Here is a 27,382-nt window from a genome sequence, read left to right on the forward strand (position 1 = left end):
TCCAGATGTATTGCTTGTTGTCATGATCATATTAGAAGCATATTGATTGTATTATGTGTATAAGTAACTGGGAATGCTGCCTGATGTATACTTAGTGGCTTTCCAGGAGCTGGGTTACTAATGTAAATAGCGGGCCCCATTGCAATGTAAATGTATACAATGCCTAGTGTGAACCACTGGTGTGTCAGGGGTGCCAGAGGAGACTGCCAGAGGAGAAGATGGCCAGAATAGAATTGGGTATAAAGTAAAAGGGGCAAACAGAACACCACTGAAGCCTATGTGGCCATAATTATAGCCGGCTGCTTCTTGTGTCATTACAGCAGCCTGCACAGCACAACGCGCACTGCTCTCCTCAGGAGGAGTTTTGACCCGAGCAGCTTTCCGTAGGCGGTGGGATGACGTGTCTATGAGCCCGGGGAGCTCACATTTCAGCACCACAGACATGTCTGCCGACTGGGAGGAAATACGGCGGCTGGCAGCCGACTTCCAGCGAGCTCAGCTCAGTGACACCGTACAGAGGTAACCCTGTGTATGGGGAGTTGTGGTGCACTGACAGAGGCGGGCTGGGCAGTAAACAAATGTGCGAGCAACAGGAGGCAACCAGTGGCTGGCCTAGTGTTTTGGAACTACAACTCCCAGCATGCTGTGCGGCCCAGGTGTAGTCCCCCATAGCTGAGAATGTCAGGGTATATTTATTTACCAGGTTGTGGTGTGAACAGTATTCTTCCTTGTTATGACATGATAAAAATATCAATGTATTCTGCATGTGTGATTCTACATGTCAGGGTGCCTCTCCCTGTACAGATCATCACATATGTTACATCTGTCTGACATCTGTACACCCAGCCAACCAACACTTCCAGGAGACTCCATAAACGTTACAACCTGACCATACAACCCTTGTACATTGCACTCTATGCAATCACTATGTCACTGTGTGATTGCTGGCAGATTGTACAATCAGATTGGAATGTATATGATGAGCCTATTTCCCTGACAATAAGGAACAGTCAGATCACATTAGCACAGCTGTGTTGTGCAAGCACACACAAAATATTATGTCATATAAGGAGGCCCAGTCATTTAAATGTGCTGCCTAATTGCATCACTCTTGCTTTAAGTACAACACCCAGCACTGCAGGTCTGTATGGTGTGTGTTGGAGTGTGATTAGCAATGATGTGATGGCACCAGTGTACTTTAAGCAGACCTAGTGTTCCCCCCAGACCCTTTTAGCAGGGCGCACCACCCTGCACTTTTCAGTAACCACCCGGCTGTTTTTGGGTGGCTACTGAAGAGTTGGGTTACAATACAGGGACCGCCACCCACCTACAATTTCTTCCCACCCAGCTTAAAAAAAATTCTGGGTCCAACACTGATGAGAGCCTTTTTATATAAAGCAAAAACAAGCTTGTTTTTTTTCTTCCCCAAAAGTTTTTTTTAGCCCTTTCCTTCTATCTTTACTTCCATATTTATGTATTTATTGTCCCATATCCCAGGAATCTCAGGGCTTTTCTCTACAATAAAAAAAAAGTCCTGATCTCACACATGCTGAGTAAGATCAGAAGACGCAAGAGGTTAGTGGCGCCTGGCGCTTCCTCTGTGCCAGGACTCGGGAAGAATGTAGGACAGCACCAGGTGTGGAGGCATTGGGGGACCTGAGGAAGTAAAGGTAAATGTCATTTTTTTATTTTAATAAAAGCGCACCTATTACGAAAATTTTTACTTTACATAAAAGGGTAGACAACCCTTTTATATAAATTAAAAATGTTATTCTTTTTTTTTCTCCAACACCTTCCTGGCTGCTACTTCTGGCATGCTCAGAAGGGGCATTTTCTTACATTGAGGGGAAAGAGATGCTGATCTCACACATGCACAGTGATATTGGCTCTCTTTTTTCCCCTTAGACTAGGTCACCTTACAGCAGACTAGGTCACCTGATCTCCACCCTGCGCAATGCGGGTGACTTAGACGGATTAGGATGGCGCCACCTGGCGTTTCCACCACACCAGGACAAAGGAGGATTCCAGGAAAGGGCAGGACCTGATCAAGGACTTCTCCAGCAGTATTGAGGGATCTTCAGAAATAAAGGGTAACTTTTTTCTTTTTTTTTTTTGCTTTTCAGTTTAGTTCCACTTTAAAGCTAAACTAAATCCTGATACTCACTGGTCCCTGTTCTGTTCCAGGGCATTGCCATCTCCTTCTTTGTTCTCTTCTGGAATTATTAATAAAATGGGCTGATTTAAGGCATATCTAAACTCAGAATTTTCACTTTACATAAAAGGGTAGACAGCCCTTTTATGTAAGGTAAAAATTCTGTTTTTTTTTTTTTTTATTTAAGTGCAACACCCTTTTTTTAAAAGCACCGCCTAGGCAATCGAGAATGAAGGGAAGAGCAGAGCCACCTGGGAAACCTACATCACACATCCCAGGAGGCTCTTGGCTGCTCCTTCTACGCATGCCCGAGCATCTTGGACATGCGCAAAAGGAGCCCTTTCGCCAAAAGCGAAAGAAATTGATGATCTCACACATGTGCAGTGAGATCGGCAAGTTTTTTTCCCATCTACGTCACCTGATTTTGGGCCTGGGTTGGGCGTGGTAGGAAGAAGAACCCAGAAGAACAAGGAGAAGTAGTGGTCCTAGTACGCCGGCCCAAAGACGGATGCCAGGACGACACGGGACCCAATGTAAGAACCCTCTGGACTGATCAACTGCGGGATTGAAGGTAAATGTATTTTTTGTTTTTGTTTTTGGGTTTACTTCCTCTTTAATAATTCTAATAGATTTGATTTAATTTTTTTGTAGTAAATGGACAGGGTTGAATGCTGGCTGTAATCAGCTATAATAGTGGTTTTGATCCAGAAACTCCTTAACAAATATCACCTGGAGGTGGTGAGGAACTGTGCCGAAGAATTGTATGTATGGTTTCTGTGGGGTGTTTGATCGAATCCCCATTGCTGTTGCTGCTAGGTTTTGGGTGATTTTAATACATTACAAAATGGGTTGTAAGTGCTATTCTTTTAAACATTGCTATGTATTGTACCTGCAGGTTATCAGAACGTAACTGCATAGAGATTGTTACAAAGCTCATAGCTGAGAAGCAGTTGGATGTAGTGCACACTCTTGATGGAAAAGAATATATCACACCTTCACAAATATCTAAAGAAATATGTGATGAACTTCAAGTTAGAGGGGGTGAGTTAATCTAACAATTCTTTTGTGATGTAGACAGTAAATGAAATGATTAATTTGCTGTTTTTTCTTTCTTTCTAGGAAGAGTGAACATAGTTGAACTGCAGCAGGTATGTTAATTTGCTATCCAAAGACACATGGCCAATGAATTATTCATTATTGACCATGCAGACTCTATTGTTTTACTTTAGTACTTATAATCACCCTGTGTTCTGTTTAGTTATATTTGCAAATCTATCTACAGACCTTAGATGGTAATTACACATGCAGGCAAACTTTTTCTGCAAACATGCACTTTGGGTTTATATGAATGTGCATGTTTAGACTTAGAATGGATCAACTTCTCAACATTGGCAATCAGGTGGGAAAAAACAACCTTGACATTTAGAACCCCCCCCATTTGTATAAACCTTTGACAATAACATGTTAGTCTTGTGCTACTAACAATCAAAACAATTGTGTAGTTATTATTTACGAGGCTTACTACATATTAGAAACACAATGCACCACACAGCTTGCTTACACTTGTAAAATGTTTTTTTGGTTAATGTTTAGTGTAGTAGTGTTGATTCAGGATATGTACCCAATACCGAGATATATGAGAATGGACACAGAAGTTTATTATTGATGCAACACCTGCCAATACCTGCAACACCTTACCCAAATATGCCCTGTCCTTGCATATGTTGAGCTGTTTGACTCATGATGTTGGTGTATGATGCTGAAATGTACTATTAATTGAAACTGTTAGACCCTCCAATAGTTGTAAACTGTACAGGAGAATCATGTTCGCATCAGAACCCGTGGACATCACATAGTGAACAATTTAGGATCAGATCAGCTTTAACGGGGCCATGTCAGCGTTAGTTTGTACCAACCCCTGTAACACTGTACTGATTGCTATAAGTAATTAGCACACAGTTCTCGCACTACCTATTTACCTATATACCTTGCCATCGTGGTGCTTTGTACAGAATCAAATGTTTTTTTGGAAAAATCTAAGTTGCTAAAAGAACAAAAGTATGCATACAGTTAATAAAGCTTTGAATTGGTTTTGTTTTCTGACAGGCCATAAATGTTGACCTGACTCATATTGAAAGCCGAGCAAATGAGCTTGTGAGATCAGAAAAAAATGTACAGTTTGTACTTGGACAACTCATTGACGAGTAAGTAAGCAGATGACAAATCCCAGACAGACCATTGACAGAGAAGGAGTTTGACTGAAATCCAGTTAATTTGCATGATGGTTTCTCAAACAATAACTGATTATTAACTAATTTTCTTGACCCCAAATGTTGCCAATGTCAGAGTAATTGGTCATGGGGGCACAGTGACATCTCTGCAAAATTTTCTTCATCACAATAACTTGGTACAAGGAAATAGTTAAACTTTCAAATAGCAAAAGTTTTATATTTTTTATGGTCATTATGTTTTTTTATTTTCTACAATTTGTTTACAAAACTTGTATCTTCAACTGCTCAGACAAAATTATTCTACTTGTCCCTCCATACTTTTCGTTTTATAAACTAAATTATTTTAAAAATAATGCTAGTATGGCTTAGTCCCTGGGTTCAGATGAATTTGTAAGCTACACATACATAGATTCTTTTGTTAGAAGTATGGATCATTCACGTTTTCATGTATCATAGTAAACCATGGGGCCAATGTATAAAACTTAACAAAGGTATAGTAGCTAATCTTTCAGTAGTAGCTGGTTAGATGTGTCTGTCTTTTAACAGGTTGACAATTTTCACAATTTCCAAATACTATAAAGTTTCTTTGGTTTTTGTTGGAGCCTTAAATCCATCAATGAAAAGATCTAATACATGTAGACAAATTAAAATAATAAAAGTACATACATTGTATTATACATGTTTGATATTTGTTTTTTAGGCTTGGGGTGTTGGATAGGACACCACTCCATATGATAACAGAACCTAAAAAATATAATACATATATTATTTGTTTGTGACCAGTTTTACATCTCAAAATTAGCCATAGAAGGATACAGAGCAAACCTCTAGTTAATACAGGAAATACAAAGATATTTGATTTAGGTTACAGCCACATGGTATGTATCGTCCTCAGATTCTTCTTTCTTACCTGGAACACAGGGTCCATTATGTCTTGTTCTCCATATGTTTGATGGAAACTGTTAACACAGTTAGACATTTTTTATTTATTAACAATGTAAAGAGAACCATTTGTGATTAGACCTATATATATTTATATACAAAAACATTGCGTGTGTTTTGGGGGTCATTTATAAAAAAAATAAAGCAAATTGCTTTATAAATGTAAAAATCATGGTGCATTATTAATGTGCGTTTTGCAGTGTCACCTTTGGGACCTGCCTAGGTACTGCCTAGTAGACCATAAATGTAGGTCTACTATAACACACAGGTCATATGCCATGACTCCTCCAATCACAGAGGGAATGATAGCAGGACACAAAATATGCTTTTCTTTAATCAAGGAGGTCTCTCTGCTCTGTCATTATCTGTGTATATTGGGAAAGTGAACATACATGTAATGTAGCATGCAGTAAATTTGTGTCATAAATATAAAAAGGTCCTCTGACAATCTCCATCACGCGACAGTGACTTGCAGTCTTTTTATGGGTTAGAAGTGTCTGCAAGCCACATATTTGTGTAACTTGTGCATTTGTACAAAAACCAGGCCCTTTCTATGTAATGAGCAGATATGACTGTACACATGTGCATATATAGTTACATGCTATATCCATAAAAAGGATTTTAAAATATTAACGATTGTCTAATATTTACATTAGGCCTGTGTATCTAACAGCAACTTATGCATTTTCTGTTCAAATCTTGACTTTAAATAATTTTGCAGATGCTAAAACCCTTACATATATTTCTCGCCTCATTAGCAACTATCTGGACCAAATAGCTGAAGAAGTTAATGATAAATTGCAGGAAGCCGGCCAAGTGACTATATCAGAATTGTGCAAGGCATACGACCTACCCGGAGACTTCCTGACAGAGGTGATAAAGGATACAACCAAAACTATATTTCAGTGACTGTGCTTTTTCTTTCATTACCACTGCTGCATTAGAACATAAATCGCCTAACTATCATGGTGACTTTAGCTGAAATATAGTTTTCAGGGTATACACCTAAGCAAATTCTAAAAATGTTTAGTTGTGGGTATTGATTTGGTAAAATCAGATTAAAGATGTCATTTGATTGAAAGGGAAAGCACTTGATTACATGTATGTAACAATATACATAATACACAATATATATAATATACAATTCTAATGAAGTTTTCCCTGTAATGCTTCAGATGCAAAAACATCTGTTCACAGATGGTATTTGTTTGACCACCTAGGGATCAAGGACATGGGGTTGGTGTTGTGGTTTTAATGTTGTTACATTTGTTTACCATAAAAATTCTTTCTCCTTTTACAAATTGGTAATTTTCAGAAAATCTTTATGTCCAGCTTTTTTTTTATAGAGTTCAGAAAGGTGAGACCTTTTTTAAGAGTCCTTGATAGGAATTTACTTACTGTGTAGACCAATGTTTCTCAACCAGAGTTCCCACAAAGGTTGCTAGGGGTTCCTTAAACAATGAGCAATTTGTGGCTCTTAGGTCAGGTACCACTGATGGCAATACCTTTTTTTTGCTATCTTTAACGGTGACATTCTTTCCACTGACCAGCAGTGTAAGCAGCATTCTTCCTACTGAACACAACACCAATGTACTGTGGCTGTGGATATAGGTTTTTTAGCAGGGGTTCCCCAAGACCTGAAAGTTATTTCAAGGGTTCCCTCATGTTAGAAAGGTTGGAAAAGACTGGTGTAGTGACTTGGACTGGAAGCAAATAGACATTTCTGTATGAGGGAAACATTCATTTTTACAAATTTTTAATCCATAGGCACTTTCAAGTAGACTTAGCAGTATTGTTCACGGGAAAATTGACCAAAGCAACAAAGGTGTGATTTATACAGAGTCTTTTGTATCTCGTCACCGGGCACGAATCCGTGGTCTTTTTACAGCTATTACAAAGTAAGAATATATTTCTTTATATATAAACTTTTATGGTTTTCACAGTTGTGTGTAGATAGTCCTCTTGCTTACTCCAGCAGACTCAATTGTGTTTTTCTTTGGACAGAATTTTTGTGGGAATTGCATTCTTTAGCTAGACATTACAGTTTTGTTTTTAAGGATAATCTGTGTTTTTTCTGTCTGTTCTACTACTCTGTTGTTTTACTTGCATTATAATGGCTATAGGGTGAGATCCTTAAATAGACTTAAGCTACCCTGCCTGCCAACAGTGCTTACACCATAAGCTGATTCAGGCAGAATTTCAGAAACTTTCCTCTTTCCTGAATATTCAAGTCAATGAGTTGGCTGGAAGTACCCCCAACTATATTAGGATCATGATGTAAACTTTGTACTTCCTTAGATAAATAACAAACATTATATGCAGCATTTGATATTGAGTCGTCACATTCCATAAGATTTTGCGCCATAGAGGCTCACCACTAATCCCAAACAAACCTGCATATATTCTGAGGTAAACTTAACCAAAAACAAACTGACCTACCAGAATGTTTGTAGAATAAACAAACCCTAAACCATATACACAACGAAAGCTGACTACAATGTACAGACACCTTGCAGCTACTCTTATTGGTGGGTGTTGAATCTATACCAGGAACTAAATGCAGAGAACAGGTTGATGAAACGTAATTGATGTCTTTAGGACTACGTGGTTACTATCTCTGCTCTCCTTTTCACATTGCTAGTTGCCTGGTTGTCTTGCTGATCCAGTATCATCAGAACCAGAAACTACAACCTCAGTGTAAAGCCTAAATTCCTAGTGCTTGTTGGGTGGTAAAGGGTTTGAATGTGCTAAAACTATTTATTCAGATTTTATGCCAATGAACAACATTTTCTGGACAATGCTATTTTTTTCAGTTCAAAATTGCTTTGAATACTTCATTGCTGCGTGAAACAAATTTTTAAGTGAATTAGTGTGCTAATGGTGTCTTTGTTGTATAGCAACTCTCAGAGCAACTGCACACTAAAGAATTATTGAATGTATATGAAATATATATATCAGACATTTAATACTTTATATTTGCCTAGGTTACAGTGTTGCTATGTACCATCAGTAAGTAAATGGCTAAAGCTTAGGATGATAATTTTCAGTACTATGCTCTTTGTTTTAGACCCACTCCAGTGATCACTTTGATTACCCAGCATGGCTTTCAGGAGCATCTTTTATACTGTAAGTTTGTTTTTGTTTTTTTCATACAAAATGAAAATTGTATTGCCTGCATGTTTATATATTTACAGTAAAGTTCTTCTATAATCAAGTCTTAATCAAACACTTTAGTCCTGTTGGCTTCTATTCTGGGGTTCTGTGAGCCATATAGATTCTAATGACTTCTAGATTTATTTGTAAGCTGACAGATTATCTTCCAACCAATGCAGATGCTCGTATCTGTGGTTTTGTTTCAAAAGTAAAAAACTATATTCTGTCACCACCACCAACCAAAAAATGACTAAAATGTAAATACATCAATGATTTTGCATTGATGTCAAATCTGCCTTTGAACTTGCCCTTTCCACCTTATTGCAGAATAAAACCCTCTGCTTTTCTAGGAGTGTCTAGTTACTGTGTGAGCTGACATAGCTCATTCTTTGCTCCCTACATAACCTTTTCATGTATCTGCTGAGGAAAGCCAGGATTGAAGTAATATAAACAGCTCTGGGAGCCTGGGGCTGCTGTCGTCACATGCAAGATGGTGGCACCCAGCAGCAGTTTTATGGCCTTTCAATGTCTACACAAAGGATGCTTTTGTGGGTGAATAATGTGCATAAACTTTGTTAAATACACATTTAAATTTATGGGACGATTGTTCTTGAAGTGAATGGTCTAGCCACAGCATCTCTTTAAAAGGATATGTAGCCTTTGAATGTCTTTTAATTTAGTTACTAAATGACTGGGCCCTAAATGTATTGCACATTTATATGCTGTGTGTTGTAAACTGTTCAGGCAATTAAGACGTGCTATTTAACATTCTTTATTTTTAGAAGAAAATGTATAATTCTTTCATTCTTTTTTTCAGCTCTGTTGGAGGAGCTTGTTAACTGTGGACGTTTAAAGGGCACAGTGGTCGGTGGGAGACAGGATAAGGCTGTGTTTATTCCTGACATCTATGCCAGAACACAGAGCAATTGGATAGATGCATTTTTCAAGCAAAACGGTTACCTAGGTAACACTCTCCTTTCTCTCTGTTCAAGAAACAAGGAGGGCTTTGTGATTCTTGTTTTTAGCTACATTAAGGTGATTTAGAGAAAGCAGCTTTTGGCTTAAAAAGCTGACTTTTCACCTACTGCCTTGAGATAGGCAGTCGTGCTTCAACATTTTGGATTACCTTTTGTAGTAGGCTTTGGTGGGGCAGAGAAACAGGAAAGTTTACAAAGTTCATTCTCGCATGATAAAATTCATTCAGCCCTGTGATGGGTTGTTATAAATAAACAATCTACCAATACAAACATGTTTTTTTTTTCATTAATCCTAAAAGTAGAGTAGCATTTTGTTTTCTCTCTTCACATCCTAATAATCAACAACATATTCGGTGTGTATAGAAAGATGCATCTAATATCTACAGTGCCAGGCTACAGATCATAAATATTTCTATCCAAGTTCAACATGTCTCAAAACCTTGATGTTAAGGATTCATTGGGAAATAATCATGTTAGCCTGCAAACACCCACTGCAACACCAAACGTAAATGATCAATTCACTGACGCCTATTCTGGATAAGTGACTTGGATATTGTTTAAGCTATTAGGCCAGCATTTGACTAGGACTCGAGTGCTAATTTTATTCTCTTGCTGCTAAGAGATTTTTTTTACCCGTTACCTAAATAGACTAGAACTACACAGGGTTTTTTTTCATTTTCCGAGCCTAGTTCTAAAATTGTAATCACTAGGTGTAGAATAAATTAGGATTAAAATAAAGAAGCTTTCTTTACATTTCTGTACAATTTCTATCTGAATAGTTTTCTGTTTATTCAGCTGGCATTACAATGAATTTGTGGACAATTGTTTACATATTCTTAACAAGTGAATTTTAAATCAATCCCCTCAAGGACCTCTGTAGCTGCAGACACTGTAAAGTAAGTCATCCTGAAAGTTCCTTCTCTTGATCACCTCTCTATGGTGGCAGCTTTCTGATATGTACATGGAGCAGATACTCTGGCATTGGAGGGCAGGGTGAATTCAACTAATGGGAAGTAAGGACTTTAGTGCTTATGCTGTGAACTTTGAGAGTGAATTGCTGCACACTTTCTTCAGCTATGAAGATTATTGAAGGCTTGTTTTAAAACATTACCTGCTTTTATATTTGTGTGGGGGTTAGCCTAATGGTCAGACATAATCTGGCAAAATAAATATATTACCATACATAATCCTGGGTATATCCCATAACTGTTGTTAACCTCCCTAGCAGCAATGTTCAGTGTGGCTCGGAGTGAATTATCCATTAACAAAAGCTGTAACCCCGAGCCACACTCGGGGTGGCATTGCCATCGAGTTTCAAGTCTTACCTGGTCCCCACCTTCCTGCGGCGTATTCCAGCAATGCCTGGCATCTGCGTCCCCGGCATGTGAACATTGGGGCGCGAGGCCAGAGGATGCAGATGCCCGCCGGGCCAGGCAGTGCTAGCGTGCGGCTGGAGGGCAGGACCAGGCGGGAAATTTAAAATAATAATTTTTTTTAAATGTACCGTTTTGACATCTAAAAATACTTATTTTTCAGACCGCCAGGAAGGTTAGCTAAGCTTTTTGCAAAATTTTTTTTTTTTCTATTGGGAATATATAGTAAATATATGCATGGGGTAATAAGCCGTTCATTATAATTAACCCCTTCCTATTTACAGATTTATTAATAACACTTTTTTGATTTAATTTTATATTTCAGAATTTGATTCCTTATCCAGACTTGGGATCCCTGACCCCTTGGGTTATGTCAAAAAACGCTATAAGTCGGCTCAGTTAATTTTTCTCAAATCAGTTTGTGTTGGACAAAGTATAGTAGATCAAGTGGAGGCTTCAGCAGAAGAAGCTATTAATTCTGGATCATGGTTGGACATCATGGTATGTTTAGCACACGAATAATTAAACAAATGTTTTAAGTACTGTCCATTACCGAGAACATAAAGTCACATAAAAACATGCCACTGATGCAGATTCTAGCAATAATGACTTGTTTGACCTTTGTAGCCTAAGGAAACAAGCAGGCCAGTCATGTCAATGGCCAAACCTGCACAGGTAACCAGAAAATCAAAATGCTGTGTTGCCCTAACTCTACATCTTTGATATGTTTTTTTATATGTATGTTTGCTTAGAAGTCAAAGGCGGCTGCATTAAGGACCTCTGTCAACAGGCTTTGGATTTGTGTTGGTGGCTTTGGTTTGATATCAATTCTAGACGGTTCAAGGTTAGATCATTTGGAAATCAACAGCTGCATATTACCTCTTTTTTACCTGCAATTGCCCATCATCAAGCAGGTTTCACATTCCTTTGGCTTGTATGGGCAAAACCTGTTTAAAAGGGAATATTAGATATTTGACAAAGTCCCTAATGCACTTTCAAAATACAAATGTCTCTCTTAGTGGCCTTCTTCACCCACACTTACTCATCTGCTCGGCATTCACTATGGCCTGACCTTCCACAACCTGATAGTAGTAGTAAACCCAGTAGTGGGTTTGCAGCTGTTTTTTGTTACTGGTTGCCTTACAATTAATACATTTCAACTACTATACCAAGAGGGCAAGCAGAGAAAGAATTTACCATATTAGACTAGGGATCAGATATGGCTCTTGTGCACTGATTTGGGAATCACAGACCCTTCAAAAACATATTCAATTTACTTTTTCCTAATCTCTAGACATTGTTACCAAGTTGTTTTTCTGTGGAAGACGCTTCAATCTTACTCCAGCAAGTGATGAGACAGTTAAACAAAACGTCGTCTTTTCGAATCTTTAGTGACACCATTGTCGTCAGTGAAAAGTTTATAAGTGAATGTGCCGCACTCTTTGATGACCTCATGCATAAGAAAGCTGAAAAGGTATGCAACAATTATGAATTATTGTGTTTGGGAATATTACAGTGATTCTTGTTTACTAGAAATCCAGGTAGCTAATTATTGTTTCAGTTGTTACTGGTATCCGTTTTATATGTCCCATGTATGATGACCATTAATTGTTATAAGAATAATATAGTTATCTGTAATTTATGTTGTGTTTGGTATATTATTCCAGGAAATGAAGCACGGCCCAGTATTTTTGGTAACAGAAGATGATCTCAAGCAAGCATCCTTATTAGAAAATGCTGCTGTGCGTAAAAAAGACAAAAAAGAAGAAAGGCGGAAGAAAGCTTCAGGTTAGAACGGCCTTTCACAACCTTTTTAACATGTGGGAACCCTTGAGGTAACTTTCTGGTCTTTAGGGAACCCTTCGTATAATTTCTATATCCACAGTTCACAGTACAGTGAGTACAATCCTTTCAGATAGCAAAAAAGATCCTTGACGTCACTTAAACTGACATGAGAGACAAATTGCTGAAGGAACCCCTGACAATATCTGGAGGAACCCTGTTCTTTCTGTTATATTTCCCCCAAACTAGGAAGATGCCCACATCAGCCATACATTGGAAAAGATTCGAAAACACTTCTGTCCTGGATTAAGAGAGATAAAGGATATCAATCATGATTGTGGGTGAACTACCCTAGGAGGATGGCAGCCAGAGTTAGGATGTTGAGTGGGTTACTTCACTTTCTATTCTAGCAGTACAACTGTAATAGTTAGTGAAGTAAACCTCTGCCTGGTTTGGCACCCTCAAGCCCAGGTGCACTACAATAATAGGCTCACACTGTGTGTTCACAAAACTGCCTTGTTTAAGATTTCAAAAGTGGCAATTAATGGCTGATAAGTTGCTGGTCTGTGGTTTTACTAATTCTGCAGTTGCAGTCATAATAATGAGCCAAATCAACATACAAAATTGTCACTAATGTGTTTTCTGGCAAGCAACCACTTCCATTACATTTCAAAGGATATCTTGGATGGTCCAATTCCTTTGGCCTATTCTCCTCTCAGAAGTCCAAGACACTGTTCTTTTCTTTCAAAACTACTTTTCATGGAGTGCATGTCCTGCATGTTGACCTGAAATAAATTCTAATCTAAAGATAAACTACCCAATTTGGATGCAAATGGAGAACAGTTATTATCGTCTAGTGTGATCGAAACAGGAAACTATATCTCCAGGAGGTTCGAATAATTTCAGCGTGAGACTGTTTCAATCAGAGCTGCAATTAAACTAAGTGCTTCTGATATGAAATGATTTGAAATTTCCACGCTTTTAGTTTTAATAGTTAGCCTAAAAAATGCATTTCTGGTTTGATAGCTGTTTAAAGTGAACTCATCAGCCATTTTAAATTCATACACAAAAGCAATGGCTTCAACCCAACACTATAGGATTGTCTGTGATTGCTGTATATGCTCACCCAGAATCGCCCATGTCCCTGTGTGCATCTCTGAAACCAATTTCCTTTTGTTACTAAGTATCTAAAAATACAACTAGTCCCTCTAACTGCAGGTCATGTGTTCTGTGACAAAGCCTGCTTCAACAGTCCCTGCACATTATAACATCCATATCCTTGGACACCTCAGATTAAGGACAGTGATATTCTACACTTATTCTGTAAACTCAGGATCCAGACAGTGTTTATCGCTAGCCACATTCATACAATGGCAGCCATAGGAACAGGTAGTGGTATGATCATTAAGGTCCATAGCTTTGACTGGTAATGTATGGAGATTTAAATGGTTCCATTGAGATGGACACTGCTCAACACCTGGGGAAGTAACTGATGGTATGTATCTTAGGTAGGTTATTCATATAGAAAGTTTTAGGGCAGGTGGACCAGATAGTTGATAGTTTCTGTTTTTATGACTTGCTATAAAACTTATGCATTGTTGGCAAGTTTTTACTGTTCTAAAAGTATTCATGGATATATATATGTTCATATGGATTTCATTGTATACGTTCTATGTTTAGAGTGTTACTTAGCATTGTGGATTAAAGGCTTGTGTTGATGACATCAGCTTCAGACACTTCAGAACATTTAGAATTTATTGCTAGATGAATATAACCTGCATGGTCCATTTTATGAGCAATATTGATGTTCAGATCGTGCTGTCTTGCATGTTAAGACAAATGGCATAATCTTTTATTGGTGTTTATTATTTTCTTAATAAAAAGTTTTTGTTATTTAATTTTTACATGTGCCAATTAAGTCCCCTTTCTGTATATTTTGAATTTCTACAATACTGTGGGGATGTGGCAGGCACTTAGTGAAATATTTAACTAATCAGGTGATCAACTCATCATACCAATTTCAATACCCTGCATGTAGTTAAGCTCTTTCTGACCTGCTTGTGAAATGCTTCAGCAAGTTGTGCAGTTATATTGACTTGTATGAGAATGTAAAACCCATCACAACAAAAGCCTGATGAAACAGAAGCTAAGGATGCTGGAAGCTGAAGCCATTTATTTTCAGCTACGGATATCCATCACATGTCTAAGCAGTGCATCAAAAACTCTGTCCTAAAAATTGAAAGTCTTAAAACTCTACCTTTTGCTGTTAGGGGGCAAGATGAGCCACTACATGGTAATACAGCAGTTTACAGATGTCTGAGAGTCTGACCTTTGTTCTGTTGCAGAGTATGATTGCTGGGTGCAGTGGAGTCATCCTAGAACAGCCATTGTGGGTTAACAGAACTTGTCTTTATTAGAACATGCATGCAAAAACGGAAGGTCTCCTTACATGGTGAATGACACAGGATATATGTAACACATCATAGAAAAACAGAGAGAGAAAAAAACACAAGAATTAGTAACAGAATTAGTAACATCCAATGTTATAATTATGAACTGCAGTCAATCCAGCAATAGACTAAGCTGTAAGATGTTGTACCTCCAACATGTTCCCGGTCTTAGTATTAAAGCCAGGATCAAAAAAATTCCCAGAACATGTTCCTTTTAATAGCAGTTCAACAGTGGCAGCTCTCATACATCTAAATAAGGTATGCTTTAGAATCCATTCATTGGAAGCACTCTGGTTATGAAAGATGTGAAATGGAGCTGTTTTGGAACTGTATATTAGACATAGAAGAGAAAAAGCAATAGAGGAAAATAATACAGTCTTTAATGTTTTTTGAAAAAAGGACTATTTAAAGCTATGCTTCAGTTTTTTTTTTGTTTTTTTTGTTTTTTTGCATTTCAGTCCTGGTGAGCCTACTTAAATTTAGTTTTCTTTTTATTTAAAAAGCAGAGTAATCTATGTTCAAAAGAAAAAGGCAAATGCTCTGTTTTTACATTATTACCTATTCTCCACTAGAGGGCAGCGGAAGCACTAAAGGAGGTGGCTGTGGAAATGCCAGAGAGATAAAAATTAAAAAGACCAAGAAGAAGTCCAGAAAGGATGAAGACAGTGATGATGAGACTCATTCTTCAAGTGCAAGTATAATGAACTTCTCATGATCTATAGCTGTGACTGATGACAAAATATTTTATTTGTTTTCTAGCTTTGCTGCATTGAGCAAAATTGTATTTCCAAAATCATTGAAACTCTTTTTGAAGTCTTCTCCTTAACAAACACTTTAAATTGGCCCATTGCGTCCAGTCCTTGCACCTTCTTTTTCCATTTCCTGCTTTTTTCTTATGAAATTAGTTTTGAAAGTAGAAAATTCAGGGGCTTGGAAGCACTGAGCTAATGGTACCAATGTGCTTTAGGTTTCACCAGAGCTGGGTGTCAGAAAGGAGAGCAGGGTAGTAATTGTAGGTAACTGTTTGCACTTGCCTCCCGTTGTCCTTTCCAAATATAATGGAGCTTTCCTTTAGCTTTAAAACTTAGAATCTTTTCTAAAATGGCAACATATAACACTATAATTAATATTAAATATACCCCTTACTATCTAATTGTGGTGCCTATTTGTCTTGCAGGCAGAAATGTGTGCAAAAGCTGAATTATTATTTCTTCTGCTCCAATCTTCTGCTTCTAATGTTAGTGTCCCTATCACAATTTTAGACATGCACTGGACTTGCTGGGGTTCAGTAATTTTATAGGGTAAGCCAGCTATATTGTTTAACTGCAGGGTAGTTTCTACAGGGCTGCACAACTTGGCTGTGTTGTCTTGATCACAAGATTGACTAAAGAGATTTGCAAATCCTACAACAATTCCTGTATGTATATTTGTCTTTGGTTCAGCCTTTATATCTACTGCTTCAATTTTTTTTGTTCAACTTCAAAGTTCTATAATACAACTGTAGTGCTCAGCACAAATATGGTAAAGTTTGTGTGATGTTTATCTCATCGTGGCTAAATGTTTAGTAAAACCACATGACCATTTAATAAATAGCAGATGACACAACAGTGTTTTAGATGTTCTTACAAATGTGCAGACATAATTAGATTTTATTATAATTTATCTAAACAACTAAAATTACTGCCTCCCTTCAAGTATATTAAAATTGATAAATAGTCATGCTGTTCTGGTATTGTTTCAGAGGATCGTATGTTACTGATATTTTTTTCACATCAGATAGACACCGAGAGATTCAGTTTCTGTCCTTAGAAGATATTCAGGATGTTTTAAGAAAACATATTGCAGATTCCCCCGATGAGTTGCTTCTGGAATTATCTGAAAACCTAATAAGGTCAGTTATATTAGGTGATTCCCCTAAAATAATAGGATTATAATTATTTTCCTATCAGTGGTTTATCATCTATATTTATTATAATGCATTTCAAAGATTTACCTGCATATTACCCAATATGAACCACTTTTGTACATAATGGGCCATAAAGCTCTCCAAGGCCGGAGAGGATACATTTTTATTCGTGAAGCTATGTGATCCGGCAAACCTGGAATTAATCTGGTCCAGAATTCAAAACATTTGCTAGCAAATAACTTTAAAGAAATCCATTTCAGGCTTGCTGAATCACCCAGCTTCACTGACTTATCTTCCCCAGCCTTGGAGAGCTTTGATAAACCAGGCCCAATATGTATGTCTAAAAAAGTACACATAGCTACATAGTTTGCCTTGTTCTTTTCACCCTGCCACTTCTCCACTTTTGTTTTTGGTTTTTTTATGTGTCTGTTATTAACACTAAGTTTCCCTTATCAGTCCTAATTAATCCCTTCTCACCTTAGCTATTATTTTTTACTTTATTTTTATTGTTTTAACCAGCAAGATAATTAAGGCCCCTAAGATAACCCAAGGCTTTTTATTATATAAATCCAAATTTTTATTATGGTTGGCCCATCCCTCCTTATTACTTCACTGTTAGACTTTCTGACATTTGTCACTACAGGTACACTTTTAAGAAGTCAAGGCCAAAATTTAAGTTCACCCCTAATTTATAGTGTGCCTTTGTTATGAGTTTACTGTATTTTTTATGAGTCAGTAAAATGTTTTTAGCTTTCCCATCTTTGTACTTAGGAATGAATTTATTAAAAAAATGATTGGACGTGTAGAGTACTAATATTATCTCATGTAGAACTTTAAAATAAATATTCTCTTTTTTTGTGTTATAAGGCCCCTAACCAAAAGCTACCAGGAGGTGGTACGTTCAGTATTCATGTCTTCAACTTCACAAGCATCGGGTGCAAGCAGAAGGCAAACTATGAAAGACTTTCAAGAAGAAGTTTCCAATCTTTATAACAACATTCGCTTATTTGAAAAGGGAATCAAGCTATTTGCAGGTCAGCTTCTTCATCATTTGGAGAAACTATCAGTAATATATTCTGTGTTCTTGTTTACTAAACACTGCTTAACTAATAAACAGACAGGTTGCATTCAGTATAGTGACCACATTTTCACCCTTTTATTTTATTTGAATATAGTTCTTGGAAGCTTTTCAAAGTGGTAGACTCCGTTCACAAAGCTTACACACTAGGATAAGTATTCGCATTTTCAAAAATAGTAATTACGTTCAGCTAAGTATAGAGACCATTGAAAATCGCACATGAGTGCTGATTTAACGTTCATCAAATTTTTCTACAACAAACGTGTCTTGAAAAGGTAAAAGGTAAATAAAACGTGAGATCAATGGAATCCTTCGCTGAACTTGAATTAGTAAACATAACGTAGTACACATTTTACAGGAAATGCCACCTTTGTACTGCCTAAATTTAGTATGCAAGAAATCTATATCATTATGGTCAGAAACCCTTTATGCTGACAAAATGATGGTTGCAGCAGCATGATGTTCAGATATAATCTATAAACCAGCAAATAAATCTCACCAGAAACAGAAAAGGCCTTTGTTAACATTGCTCATCTGTAGTAGGTGGCCCTCTGTTTGGAGGCAGTGCAATGTGTGAGAGGAACATTCATGTGTGTTTGTCATGTCAAATTTTGTTTATCTAATAAATATGTGTTTGCCTATTTCGCTGAAGGATATCCCTGAATACCTGAAAGTTTTTTTTTTTAAAGTGATAACTGTCACCAAGAGTGGAGCAGAGTTTCTAACATCTCTACTAAATGTGTTTTCATTGCTGTTAATCCATAGTAAAGAGATATTTTTACTATTTTGTATTGGCCGGTAAAGTCCCTGGGGCGGGCAGTGAGTTGAATTCCTCCTGAATATGTACAATGACAGGGGTATCTAGTGATCAGAAAGTGGTACTAATGTACTAACTTTATTACAATGTTTATTACCTAAAAACAAGTTTAGTCTGGCGTTCCACTTTGTTTAAGACTTTTTTGTTCTAACTTTCAATTTTTTTTTACCACCTTGTATCATTGCTGGCTGTTTCATTGAGAGGTAATATAATTGAAATTGTGTATTCTGCAGATGAAACTCAGAGTAACCTTGCTAAACACGTGCTGAAGACGGTGTGCACAGATATTACTAATCTCATCTTCAATTTTCTGGCCGGGGATGTGATGCTGGCAGTGGAAGATTACACTACCATTACCAGTGAGGTATTAATACTCTGCATTTTCTATATGTATCTTTTACCATTATTTGCTAAGTGCAGTCTCTGGAAAATGTCTAAAGTATGTTGCTATAATTATACATAATTATACTAGGCAATAGATGGGTTCTTATAGAAACTGTATAAAACCAGGGCTAAAGTGATAATTTATCCAATACAAGCTTAAAGAAGGGAAGTATAGATCTGATTATGATTTTTTTTTTAAAAATGTTAGAGTTAAGGAAAAAACAATATGCTATCAACTTTTAGCATTTCTCATAAACATTGTTATACTGTTTTCTGCTAATCAAGGGGCATCATACAAAGCATAAAATTGTGAAATTGTGTACAGATAGCTGAGTCAGTCTAAACCTCCTATTGTGTGATACTTCCCCCACCTCCTAGACTGTAAGCTCTTCTGGGCAGGGTCCTCTCCTCCTCCTGTTTCACTATCTGTATCTGTCTGTCATTTGCATCCCCTATTTAATTTACAGCGCTGCGTACCATGTTGGCGCTGTATAAATCCTGTGCAATAACAATAATAATGTCACATTAGTGCCTGATCAACTGCTAGCGACTGGATTTACCACACTGAAAGTAACAAGAAGCCTCCGTGTAAAAAAAAAAAGTCAACTCTGTCTTTGTGTCTCACATTCTGCCTCTCCTATGCACTGCAGCTCCCTACAGTGGGAGGGCTTCATCAACAATGCTGTCAATTTAGATTGCAGTGAACAGCACACACAAGAGTGCTCTGAATTTAGGATCAACACAACAGTTGTAACGCTATCAAAGAAAGTTGCTTTACTGGCAGGATCATTAGGTATTTGTTAAGGGATTAGAAGAAGACGTTGCAGATACAGGTATAATCAAGTGCCACAGCACATATTTTAGTTATTAGGAGGCCATGGTTCCACTTTAAGCACTGTATTGTCTTATTTGTGAGCACAAACAGAACTAACATATCAGCAGTGATTGAATATATATATATTCTATATTAGAACATTATTATAGGTTGTTGGATTGCATAGTGGAGTTTTTATACATGTCCTGTTTTTTAGGTTAGAAAGAAAATGTTAAATAAATTCCAAGAGGAAGCCAAGGGCCCTTTGGCAAAACTTAACAGCTCCTTGTCTGGGAAAGTAAGTGTTTTCAATACATCTTTTCACATGTAGCTAATTATCTGAATAACCTGTGCTTTGCTTCAAACCCCCACCTACATCTAGGTACCTGGTTCCAATTAGTATTAGGAGAAAAAGTCATATTCTTTCCACTATTGGATTTTAAGTAGGGCTCTTTTTTTATATATTTGTGGTAGTTAGATTTAGCAGGGGAGTGAAAAGGAGATACTTTTGTGCAGTTCTGCATTAAAATGAACAAGTTGATTTTCTCTGCATGCACAAAGAAAAAGATCAATTTAAAGATCTCTATTACGTAACCTGTTTTGTTTTAATGGGTGCACAACACTGGGGACAATTCTCAAAGCTTTACCTCATGCACCAAATCACAATTTAAAAAACAAGTGATTTGTATTGAATATATCTTATAAATGTACATTGTAAATCTTGTATGTATGTCATAAATGTAAATTCACAAAGCATAACACATACGGTACGTAGTATTACAAATTATACATTCTGTATTTTATCACCAACCTGAACCTGACAATAAACAAAAAGCCATTTGCAAGGTTTTAGATGAAGGCTAGGAAAGTGACAGAGAAGAGAAAGGAAGAATTGTAAAAAAAAAACATATGGTCACATTTTGCTCATGTTAAGTGACACAAATCCTCAGTAAAATTGTGTATATAATCTTTTTTTTTTTTTTTGCAAAATAAAAGTTTGCAACAATAGTTTCCCATGCACTGTAATACTAAATCAAATATTGGATGAATCTTTAAATACCACATGAGATTTTGAGGTTAAAACCTTTGTGAATTGATGTTAGGAAAATATTTCAGTAAAGAATCTCCAATGCAGAAATAATAGACACTTTGCAAAGTAATCCCACTGTCTCTTACAAAATTCTGTTTTTTGAGCTGAGAAGGGCCCAGCTGTAGATGTTTAAAGCTTTGTGAGTCCACTGCTTATTTACAGTAATTCTTAACAGAGTAGATCGAAACCAGTAATAAAACAGTTACATGACACAATGATTGCCTTGCATGTGCCTAAGAGAAAGCTAAGTTTTTATAGCTTTATCATTGTTACAAGAATAAAACCCTGTCTATATTCTCTTTTGTTCAATGTGGTTGCTGTGTTATTCTGTAGAATACTAGAACTGTTGGGCCTGATTTATTAAAGCTCTCCAAGAGGCTGGAGAGGATACACTTTCATCAGTGAAGGTGTGTGTGTGTGTGTGTGTCTGTGTGTGTGTGTGTGTGTGTGTGTGTGTCCCCTATTGCCTTTTTCAGACTTTCAGCCGCAAATCTCAGGAACCTGTTGGCCATTGCACCTAATTTTTTTGAATGTACTGTTGCCAGTGCATGGTCCTTGGCTTCTTAAAAGTGCTTTCTGATTAGTAGAGTAGAGTAACTGGATCCTCACACTTATTTGTCAGTTCCTGGGTTTTATAAATTTATTCACAGAATTGTTCAGTACCATTGGCCTGTTTTTTGACAGGATACTTTTAAAAGGGAGAATTACTTTAAAAAGGAACCTAATGAAAGATATTTCTCAAACAGTAGTTTTGTTAAGTGTGTTTATTTTTCTCTCCATATAGAATATCGAAGAATTTTTGTCTTGTTTGGATTCAGCAGCAGATTCATGCGGTGTCCTAGTGAAGAAAGGAGATAAGAAGAAAGAAAGGTACTTACATCACTTAAGTAGGAATAAAATAGGAATGAGTACACATCTCTGTCCTTTTTTTATTTAAGCCTTTAGATTCTTGTTTACCAACTCAGAAGGCCTATAAAGGAATCTGTGCTGAACCAATTTGGGATTGCTATTACTGACCTTTTCTTTTACAAATAGTAATTGCCTGGCTATCATGTTGATATTTTGTCTATAATACTTTCAAAGGCGTTAACCTGGAACTAATGTGCAGTTTAAGGATCATTCTGACTTTTAAATCTTCATGCTTATTCCTGTCAGAAAAAAGTGAAGCTAGAGACAACCAGGCAACAGTATTCTTAGGAGGTCAGCAGTGGCAAGTTTGACAACCCTTATTTTTATCTCAGTGCATGTTTGCTTAAGGAGCCTGACAGCTGCTAAAACATTATTAAAGGGTTGGCAAATGTTTTTCTGATGCTGCTTAGACTACCTTTTTCAAGTGATGAAAAAAAATGTCCCAAGTGGCAAATTGTTTGCGTTGGACAACACTCCTCTACACTTTATGGGTATACTTGGATACCAATGTCATAAAAGTGGCTCAGGAAAGTTTATTACTTATTGTGGGTACTTCTACAGTGTGAGCACTTGGTAAAGTACCTTTACAAAACTTCAATGACCAGTGTCACCATTACTGTATGTTTTAATATCTTCATTTGCATTACAATAATGAATCGGACATTATAGTTAGTAATTCACCTTTACATACACACCAAGGTGGCTGGCAAGCATGACGTGGCTTGAGCCATTTATTTAGAAAAGAGGGAACTTTTTTACTGTACAGGAGTCCTTACCATGGCAGCGACCATATAAACAAACTTATAGTTCTTATAGAGACCAAACTACTGTTGATCCACATGTTAGATATCTCCACATACACTGGAGTGAAGGAAATCATTTTGGAGACAAACCCCCTTTGTTAACTGTAAATTGATGAACTTTTTAGACAGTGCCTGTGGACAATTTTATGAATCCTATCTGTCAGTGAAGGGGTCAAATCAATGAAAATGATCACTGTATACACCCCTGGCGGTGGTGCTCTTTGTCCCCCAAACCATCATACTGCATAGTGTCATTACAAATATTAACACACTCATTTATCAGTATACAGTATTATTACTTAGTGGACCCTTTAGGCACAAATCCAAAAGGTAAAAGTGGACAAAGATTTCCCAGATTATAATAGAATGTTGGTAGGGTTTTACAGACTTGGTATATTTTTGTCTACATTGGTGAGTTGTTGTAGGCTTCCTAATAAAGGGTTTTTAGGCCAAGAAGGTGGATGCACTGCAAGTCACTGTTTTTAAATGCTTTAGTCTGTGGTATACCTTTACTTTTGCCTAGTCTAAACTCACCAATCACAGCTGTGACCAGGCCACTAGAGAGTACAGCCAGCTTTAACTTTTATTTCTTGGTAAATTGTTTTGATTTGGAATGTCCACAATTTGTAAAGATAGGATCATTGACTGACCATAGATTGTAAGTTGAGCTGTTACATGGCAGTGAGATAAATATCTAATGCCCTTATAAAGACTGCTCTATTTATGGAGTTGGTGAATGTCAGAATATTTATTTTGTGGTCCTCCTAACCATTTAAAAACCCCTCCTGAAACATACCATAGTTTTCTGCTGTTTATTTTGACATTCACAAGTTAGCTGTATTAGTCATGTACATGCATTCCAGACACAAATATATTTGTATGCACTGTTCATATACAATTTTTTTTCCTAACATCAGGAACCATTAGGATTGGTGGAATAAATTGTAGATTAGTTCAGAATTTTTTGAGTAGTAATTAAAACCATGTGGCCCAATTCAATAAAGAGTAAATATCTTTACTTGAAAATTGTAGAGCGATTCATATCTGACTGCATGCTGCTACGTTCTGAGCAGCAAGAGATTTAATTATTTTGTATGAGTATCTGCATTTGAGAACTTGAATTTACAGACAAACTGTGGTTCACAGTCACAAGTCTGCTGTATTGGCACATAAATGGTCCCTCACCAGTGGGGGGAAAGGGGTAATTATTAAGCCCTGTACAACTGCCTGTGCTGGCCAGTTACTGGCAGTCACCTCTTGGGACTCCTCTTCTGAATCCGGAGAGGGCCTCCTGCTGGTCAGCCAAAAGGTAGAGCCTAGGTTATGTAGGGACGTGGATGATCAAAGAAGCACCCCACTTTCTGTGAACAGAAGGTTTAAAAGTAAGAAGGGCAGTCATTTTTTTAACGCCAGCATTTAGCTGGCAAGGAGGAAGGGAAGCTGTATAGTAACGTCTGTATTAAGCATATATAAGGTCTGTATACAGACATTTTTCAGCAAAGAACCATTAAAGTTAGCCACGTATACATATACCAATAGGAGTCCGAAGTTATGCCTGGTAACTGTATATATTAAATATAAAATGTTCATATTCTATATGTCATAGATAATTTTGTACAAAATAAAATGTGTATTAAAACGTATTTGTTTAGTCCTAAACATCATAAAGCAAATTTGTATTCCTTGAAGAATAAGTATTTTCATAAATATGGCAAAGATAATGGTAAGAATTGTCCTAATAATATTGGTGAACCCATTCACAAGTGCTCTTCAGCTGGTGGAACAGACAATATATTTAAAATGTATTGCTATTCAGGGCATTGAATATTTTTGTTTTTTAGGCAAGTTTTGTTCCAGCACAGGCTGGCTCTTATCGAGCAGCTCAAAGTCACAGAAGACGCAGCCCTGATCCTTCATTTGACATCTGTCTTGCTTTTTCAATTCACAACTCACTGTATGCTCCATGCACCAGGAAGATGTGTCCCACAGATTATTGCTTTTCTGAAATCCAAGATCCCTGAGGTATTTTCATGAGTATGATATAATATGTACTACATAGCACCATTATCCTTTTATAGTGCCACCTCAAAATAGTTTTCTTACACTTAAAGTGCCAGTAAACCCGAAACATGCTTATGGTGTCTGCCTAAGTGTTTATCATCCAGGTAATCGTAGTTGTATGCCATTGTCTAACTTTGGCAGTTTTTTCTACTCACAGGGTAAAGTTTACTGTACTAAATGAGCCTTTTGGTGGTGATTTAGGCTAAAAGACATTACGTTTTTAATTTAAAGCAACCACAAAAGAAACGTGAACCTTTTTAATGACATTCTTCCCTTCCAGCTGCAGTTACTTGCCTTCCTTTCACTGCACTACTTTGCCTGTTGGAAATACATGGTATTTTCTGGTATGGGGAGCTTGTCACTTATTACATACCTCCCTTGTGATAAAACGTCTCCTTTCTGATTGACCATTCAAACACAGGAGCTTTCAGCTCCAAGTAATCCTTAAGTCATTGCTTGGAACTTACACAGAACTTTCTAACTTTCCTCCTAGCATCTAAACAGAGTAGCAGTGGAATGAAAGTGAAGTAGTTACATGCAAATAGGGAGGGTGGCGGTTAAGTGAGCCTATATTTGGCAAGACAAAGGTACACTCGTCATAAAAGAAATGTGGACTTTTCCTGGAAATCCAAGATGTCTGGCTGTAATGGTTTTAAGCTACATACTGCAGTCCAGATATGTCTGAAATGTTTGTGCTCCTTTCCAGTCCTTAGGTTTGATGGCTGCACTGGTTTTCTTTATACTTTTTTTCCTTTATTTTTACCTGGTAATTTTGTGACTATCCTATTTGCTGTCCATGGTGGCCATATGCACTCCTCAGTTGTATTTAGGGAGGGATCCATGGTTGTCACATAGCTTAGACTTTAATCATGTCAGACTTCATTTATTTTGACTACATTGGCGATAGGATTAATAGTTTATAGTGAGCTTTCAGTTCACAATATATGAATTGCATTTCTGGGAATAAGACAAATTCCTCTGCTTGCTGACAATGTTTTCCTGAAGTCCCCATATGTAAGGCCTGCACAGCAGTATATTACATTTTTGTTCCTTAGTTATTTTTTTAATTAGGTTTGTTATTTTATGTTTAAATATATTTTTCAAGTTCTTGTTCAGAATTTTTGTCCCTTAGATATATTATAGTTTTTTCTTTTTCTCCTAGGATCAGCATAGGCTTTTGGTTAGCTTCCAGGGCCTTGTAGTTAAACAGCTTATAGGTCAGACAAAGCAAAAAGAGGATGAAGATGTTGACACGATGGGAGACCCAGCAGAATCGGCTGAAAAAGCATCAGAAGATGTTAGAAAGGAACTTCAGGAACTGTCCACCAAAATCAAAGATCTTGTTCTGCGTTCCAGAAAGGCCTCAGCCTCAGAAGACTAAACTAAAACGGGTTCATTTTCCATTCTGCACCTTTCAAATAAATGTGCATCTGTTTTTAATACAGCTTATAATTGGAGCTATAAAATAAATGTCAAAATGGGAAAATCATATTAAAAATTCACAGCGCAATTAATGAAAATCTTTATACCCTCATTTAAGTAGGGTTTATTTTGGCAATATTTTGTAATAAATTATGGAAGAAAAAAATGTAATATTCTAATAATAAAAGAATCTGTAAATGACAGTGTGTAGAGAACCTTTTTTACATCTGCTATCACATTCCTTCATTCTTCATTGTTGTGTTATTTAGGACACAACAAAACATCTGTGTAGTGTGTATTCTTCACTACTTCAAATGATTTTTGGCAGCTTAAAGCTGCAGCACGATTATGCATCAATAACCAGAATTATCAGAACAGAGGTCCATGCTGTTCACTAATTTATATATTAAGTGCAGGCCCAACTCCAGACAAGTTTTAAATTGTGTGGGCGGATATACAACTTTTGTATGTGTTTGATTGCTTTCTGTCATTCTTTATGATTTCCTCTCATTTCATGCCCTGGTGACACCCTGACTTGACACCGAGACATCAAATTACTTCTCTCCAATGGGGATATAGTACAGAGATACAACTTTAAAGGACTTCTACATAGTTTGTATTCTAAATTGCAGTTGAGCCTAATGCCTTACATTGATGTTGGATATCTTAACATGATGTGTGTGTGGGAAGGGGGGGGGGGTCAAAGTCTGCGCTGATATTTGTATGTATATAGCAACATGCTCTTATTAGGTTTCTGTCTTACAAACTTTGTAATGTCTTTGGTTTAAATTATTCATTTAAGGTATGACAACATCTATATTGATGCAAGAAAGCATTTGTGGCCAAAATCCTATGTGCAATGTAATAGTTTATGAGTAAAACCAGTAAGCTTCTCTTTTAGCTTTTAGAAGCTTTGAAGGATTATATTTTGAGAGATTCTCCTACACATACTCTTAGGATGTATTGCAGAAATGCCTCATATCTGTATCCTGGTTCAAATACAATTATATGTTCATATTGAAACAACTGATACAAAAG

The 27,382-nt window shown here is 36.9% G+C and overlaps 1 protein-coding gene across 1 annotated transcript; it reads left to right on the forward strand.

Moving 5' to 3' along the window:
• Nucleotides 1-365: 365 nt before the first annotated feature.
• UFL1 (UFM1 specific ligase 1) lies at nt 366-26,545 on the forward strand. Its single transcript, XM_072408665.1, has 19 exons — nt 366-519; nt 3,048-3,193; nt 3,272-3,300; nt 4,259-4,356; nt 6,084-6,198; nt 7,093-7,223; nt 8,393-8,451; nt 9,296-9,442; nt 11,154-11,329; nt 12,123-12,302; nt 12,496-12,616; nt 15,633-15,755; nt 16,837-16,951; nt 17,834-18,000; nt 19,095-19,225; nt 20,277-20,357; nt 21,934-22,019; nt 24,703-24,883; nt 26,085-26,545. Exons 1-19 carry the CDS (start codon nt 407-409, stop codon nt 26,301-26,303), a joined length of 2,418 nt encoding a protein of 805 aa, XP_072264766.1. The 5' UTR covers nt 366-406; the 3' UTR covers nt 26,304-26,545.
• Nucleotides 26,546-27,382: the final 837 nt, after the last annotated feature.

The sequence above is a fragment of the Pyxicephalus adspersus genome, chromosome 4 (genome assembly GCF_032062135.1).
Source record: "Pyxicephalus adspersus chromosome 4, UCB_Pads_2.0, whole genome shotgun sequence".
NCBI lineage: Eukaryota > Metazoa > Chordata > Amphibia > Anura > Pyxicephalidae > Pyxicephalus > Pyxicephalus adspersus.

What these genes read in the sequence shown, in the direction of transcription:
- UFL1 (XM_072408665.1), top strand. Translation starts at nt 407, where the DNA reads ATGAGCCCGGGGAGCTCACATTTCAGCACCACAGACATGTCTGCCGAC. An exon ending in TCAGGAGCATCTTTTATACT is followed by an intron (nt 8,452 to 9,295) that starts GTAAGTTTGTTT and finishes TCTTTTTTTCAG; the next exon opens with CTCTGTTGGAGGAGCTTGTT. An exon ending in GATCATGGTTGGACATCATG is followed by an intron (nt 11,330 to 12,122) that starts GTATGTTTAGCA and finishes CCTAATCTCTAG; the next exon opens with ACATTGTTACCAAGTTGTTT.